The 5,941-nt window shown below is 38.0% G+C and overlaps 1 protein-coding gene across 1 annotated transcript in view; it reads left to right on the top strand.

Annotated features, from left to right (window-relative positions):
- Window positions 1-5,941, top strand: part of FBXL20 (F-box and leucine rich repeat protein 20) — a 39,076-nt gene that overhangs the window by 22,937 nt on the left and 10,198 nt on the right. The window contains exons 5-9 of the mRNA XM_033520009.1: window positions 1,290-1,384; window positions 2,257-2,325; window positions 2,638-2,733; window positions 2,936-3,062; window positions 5,564-5,638. Coding sequence (XP_033375900.1) covers window positions 1,290-1,384; window positions 2,257-2,325; window positions 2,638-2,733; window positions 2,936-3,062; window positions 5,564-5,638 — 462 coding nt within the window. The remainder of the gene's footprint in view (window positions 1-1,289; window positions 1,385-2,256; window positions 2,326-2,637; window positions 2,734-2,935; window positions 3,063-5,563; window positions 5,639-5,941) is intronic.

Below are 5,941 nucleotides of genomic sequence, written 5' to 3'. Positions count from 1 at the left end.
AGCAGGGTCTGAGTGCCCTGGGAGAAGAAAATGGGGGATTTTGGATCTTCATAGTGAATCCTTCACCTCATAACATGCCCTAAAAATCCTGGACCCATGGAATTGTTTATTTACAGTGGAGTTTTCAGGGTTCCTGAAGTGTGGAGTGGCAGGAGATGGGACTGAGGAGATGGGAGGAGGGAGAGGCTGGGAATACAAACCAGGCTTTTCCCATTCCTCAGTGCTTTTTGGGTGGTTTTCATGTCCCTGCACATCAAAGCTGTGTTCTTGCCCAAGCCCAGGCTTCCCCACTGAAAACAAAACTCTGGAATTTGTTGTACCTCACCTCAAAGTTCCTGCTGGGCCTCCTGGAATCCTCAGGCTCTGCTGTAAATGGATTTATGTGAAATGGAAATGTAAATGGATTGAAGTTAAATCCATCAGTCCATGTAAATTCTTGACAGAAACACGTTTGGCTCCTTGAATTCCAGCAGAATTCCTAGATTTGATTGAGGAATGGCCAAATCAGGGAGTGTTTCAGCATTTCCAGCCTTTCTGCAGGGCTGTGGAGGTCGAGGGCGCTCCCGTGGTGTCCCTGAGCTCACCCAGCTCCCTTCTCTGATGCTGGGGTTGTGTTGAGCCTGATTTGGGGTTTTTTAGACTGGAAAAGAAGAAAATCCTCATCTCCCAGAGATCCCAAATCCCAATTAGACCTGGAAGGACCGAGGGATGCTCCTGCTCTGTGAGGAACAGCCAAAGTGCAGGGGAAGGTTCTGAGTTTCTGGTACAAATATCCTCCAGTGGTTTTGCCCTTCAGTCCCCTGGGAAAGGTAAATCCTGGCTGGAATGGGGTCTTTGGATCCAGATCAGAAATTAAAAAGCCTTTTCTGGATCTCTGGAACACAAATGGTTGGATTTCCTGCAGGAGCAGCACAGGTGGGCTGGTTCTCATCTCTGTTTTGGGTAGAAATTGGAGTTTATCCGTTGGCTGTGCCTGGGAATCCGGGGTGTAGCTGCTCCCACCTTCCTTAGGGAGGCTGAGCCCATGTCCAGGAGCTCCAAACCACAGGAAATTGCTCAAAATGCTTTCTCTGACCTGCTTTATGTGACTGCTCCTTGTCTCTCCATCTTCAGAAGCTGAATAATTCTCCCTCCCCCTCCCTTAGCCCATCCCCACAGCATTTTTATTCCCTTAGCACCATTTTCAATCATTAAAATGAAATTAAAATCATTGTTTTATCTGCCAAACCTTCACTTCAGCTTCCTGGAGCTCTTTGGGGTTCTCAGGTGGCTCCTGCTGTCTCCCCCAGGGCCGAGTGGTGGAGAACATTTCCAAGAGATGTGGGGGATTCCTGCGGAAGCTGAGCCTGAGGGGCTGCCTGGGAGTGGGGGACAACGCCTTAAGGTAGAGCTGCACCTTTGGAACAGGCTGGAAAAACCAGGATTGGGACAATTTATCCCTGCAAAACCCTCAGGGTGTCAAAACCTGGAGAGCAGAGACAGACATTATTCATTTCTCATTTAATTTCTCAATTTTTTATTATTATTATTATTATTTCTTTAATCATTTTTATCATTTGTCATTTGTAAAAAATAATTTATTGGGGTTTTGTCACTTAATTTAGCATTTTTAACCTCATTCAGCAGTTATTTCTGTCATTTCTCATGAGAATAAAGCCAAGGGGTGAGGGTGATGGGCACTGGGTGCCTCCAGGCTGGGACATCCCAGGGCAGGAGGTGGGGCAGCAGAAATCTGGGATTTTCTTGGGTTAGTTCCTGATTTTCTTCTTGATTTTCTTGATTTTTTTTCTTCTTTATAGATTCTTTCCTTGATTATTTTCTTATTTCTTGATTTTTCTTGGTTCTTTTAATTTTCTTGATTTTCTTTTTGATTCTCTTGATTTTCTTCTTGATTTTTTTGACTCTTCTTTCTAGATGCCTCTCTTCTTTACTGATTTCCTCCTTGGTTTTCTTCTCTTTTTTTCTTGGGTTTCTCCTTGGTTTTCTTGATTATTTTATTCTTGATTACTTTTTTCTTGATCTTCTGGGTTTTCTTCTTTCTTGATTATTTTCTTGATTTTCATCCTGAGTTTCTTCTCATTTTTCTGGATTCCTTTTTCTTTCTTGATTCTTTCAATTTTCTCCGTTTTCTTCTTGATTTTCTCTATTTTTCTTCCCCAACCTCTTTGAGACTGTAAACTTTATAAATTGAATTTTGTACAGTTTTAATCTGAATTCCACTGCCTGACACAAATCCAATGTTTTCCCTTTCCCCAGGACCTTTGCCCAGAACTGCAGGAACATCGAGGTGCTGAACCTCAATGGTTGTACCAAGATCACAGATGCGTGAGTAAAACCCTTCCCTCTCCCCTGGCTATTCCTGCCCTCCCTCTCTTTTTTAAGGGAAAGCTCTGGGGGTGTGGGAGGTTTTCCATGGAATGGTTTGGCTTGGAAAGACCTTAAATCCCATCCATTCCCACCCTGCTAGGGCAGGGACACCTTTCCCCAGCCCAGGATGCTCCCAGCCCTGTCCAGCCTGGCCTGGGACACTTCCAGGGATGCGCAGCTTCCATCCTCAGCCCAGCCTGCCCATCCCATGGCAATTCTGTGCTCTGGGATGAATCCATTGCTGGAGTTGTCCCCGTGTGTCTCTTCCAGCACCTGCACCAGCCTCAGCAAGTTCTGCTCCAAACTCAGGCACCTGGATTTGGCTTCCTGCACCTCCATAACCAACCTGTCCCTGAAAGCACTGAGGTAGGAGCCGGCAGCAGGGATTTCCCGTGGAATTCCAGCATCACTGAGGCTGGAAAAGACCTCTGAGATCCTCCAGCCATCCCTCCCTCTGCAGCTGGGCTCTGCCCAGTGCCCCAGAAACGGGAATACCGCAGCTCCTGGCTGGGAGCAGGATTTTTCCCGAGGTAAATGAGCGTTTCCATGTGTGTCCCTGTGTCCCCAGCGAGGGATGCCCGCTGCTGGAACAGCTCATCATCTCCTGGTGCGACCAAGTGACCAAGGACGGGATCCAGGCGCTGGTGCGGGGCTGCGGGGGACTGCGGGCCCTGTCCCTCAAGGGCTGCACCCAGGTACGCCTGGAAAAGTGGGAATGGCCCTGGAAATCCAGGGATTTATTCCCTTCTCCAGAATCCCCGTGGTGCTGGAGCTCAGGGAGTGAGTGGAGCTGGAGAAGGCTTTGATCCATGGCCACATCCAGCCCTGGGGAGGTTCCATGGCAGCTCTTCCCTCTGGCTGCTGATGGAATTCCTCCCCCTGCCTTGGATTTGTAATCAGACAATCTCTTTTTCCTTGGAAAACTCCTCTGCAGCCCTGGGAGCACAATCCTGTTCCCTCAGGTACATCCCAGAGATCTGGAGAGTATTTATACATCCCAAAATAGAAATATATTTATTATATTTCATTATCCCACAATACATACAATTATATATTTATATATCCCAAAATAGAAATATTTTATTATATTTTATTATCCCACAATACATACAATTACATATTTATATATCCCAAAATATAAATGTATTTTATTATCCCACAATAGGTACATTTATATATTTATATATCCCCAGATAGAAATATATTTATTATATTTTATTATCCCACAATACATTTATTTATATATGCCAAAATAGAAATGTATTTATTATATTTTATTATCCCACAATACATACAATTATATATTTATATATCCCAAAATATAAATATTTTATTATCCCACAATACATACAATTATATATTTATATATCCCCAAATAGAAATATATTTATTATCCCAAAATAGGTACATTTATATATTTATATATCCCAAAATATAAGTATATTTTATTATATTTTATTATCCTACAATAGGTACATTTATATATTTATATATNTATATATTTATATATCCCAAAATATAAGTATATTTTATTATATTTTATTATCCTACAATAGGTACATTTATATATTTATATATCCCAAAATATAAATGTGTTTATTATATTTTATTGTCCCACAATAGATACAATTATATATTTATATATCCCAAAATAGAAATATTTTATTATATTTTATTATCCCACAATACATATATTTATATATCCCAAAATAGAAATGTATTTATTATATTTTATTATCCCACAATACATACATTTATATATTTATATATCCCCAAATAGAAATATATTTATTATCCCAAAATAGGTACATTTATATATTTATATATCCCAAAATATAAATATATTTTATTATATTTTATTATCCTACAATAGGTACATTTATATATTTGTATATCCCAAAATAGAAATATTTTATTATCCCACAATACATACAATTATATATTTATATATCCCAAAATAGAAATATATTTTATTATATTTTATTATCCCAAAATAGATACATTTATATATCCCAAAATCTGTATTTTGGGATATATAAATGCTGAAAGGGATTTTTTCCTCCTTTTTTACACTTTTTTGTTCTTTAAACTGACTTTTCTTTAATCTTTCTTTATTCTCTCACCTGAGGAATCATTAAGAAGTTTGATAAGTAAAATATCTCCCTTTATTATATTTTATTATGATAGCCACAGTAGTAAGAATAATAGTGATCATTTTGTAAGACTGAAAAGAATGATAAATAATAATAAATAATAAAAAAGAATACATTATAATAGTGATGATAAAAATAATAAGAATAAAATAATAATAATAAAATAATTACTTATAAGGATAATAAGGATAATAATGATCATAATGATGATCATAATGATACTAATGATAATAGTAGTAATAATAAAATAAAAATAACAATAATAATAATAACAATAAAATATAATGATGAGAATAATGATGATAATAATGATACTAATGATAATAATAACAATAAAATATGAGAATAATGATAATGATACTAATGATAATAATAACAATAAAATATAATAATGATAATGATGTTAATGATACTAATGATAATAATAATAACAATAAAATATGAGAATAATGATGATAATGATACTACTAATAATAATAACAATAAAATATAATAATGATAATGATGATAATGATACTAATGATAATAATAATAACAATAAAATATAATGAGAATAATGATGATAATGATACTAATGATAATAATAACAATAAAATATAATAATGATAATGATGTTAATGATACTAATGATAATAATAATACAATAAAATATAATAATGAGAATAATGATGATAATGATACTAATGATAATAATAACAATAAAATATAATAATAATGATTATGATAATAATGATAATTATGATAATAATGATGATAATAATAGTAATAATAGTAATAGTAGTAATATAGTAGTAATAATAATAACAATAACAATAACAATAATAATAATAATAATAATAATAATAATAATAATAATAATAATAATAATAATAATAATACAATGCATTTTTTGGGGCCAGGCTCTGCTCCTGATGGGGTAAAAGGCAGGAACGCTCCTGCTGCTGCTGCTGTGCTGCCTTTCCCTCCTTCCCAGAGGAAATCCCAGTGTTCCCAGTTTGAATTCCCAGTGCTCCCAGCTCCCACCCCTGTGTTTTCCCTTCCAGCTGGAGGACGAGGCTCTCAAGTTCATCGGTGCCCACTGTCCCGAGCTGGTGACGCTGAACCTGCAGACCTGCCTGGTGAGCGCCTGTCCCCCTGCCCTGGGCTCCCCTGGCCCTGCAGGGACACCGAGCCCCACACCTTGGCTGTGTGCAGGGTGTTCTCCCTCCCCTCTGACCCCGTGGGAGGGATGAGCTGGGGGTGTTTTTCCTGCCAGGCCTCTGCTCTCGTCCCCCTGTGGAGCTGAGCTCACAGCGGGGCTGTGCCTGTGTGGAGCAGCAGCTCTGCAGGGCCAAAAATGGGTGTTTGGGGCAAAAAATAGATTGGCATGGGTTCTGTGTCTGTGGCATCACAGTCTGACATGGGGACTGGGGTGGATGTGT

This window comes from Parus major, chromosome 27, assembly GCF_001522545.3.
Source record: "Parus major isolate Abel chromosome 27, Parus_major1.1, whole genome shotgun sequence".
NCBI lineage: Eukaryota > Metazoa > Chordata > Aves > Passeriformes > Paridae > Parus > Parus major.
This window is presented reverse-complemented; position numbering and strand designations above follow the sequence as displayed.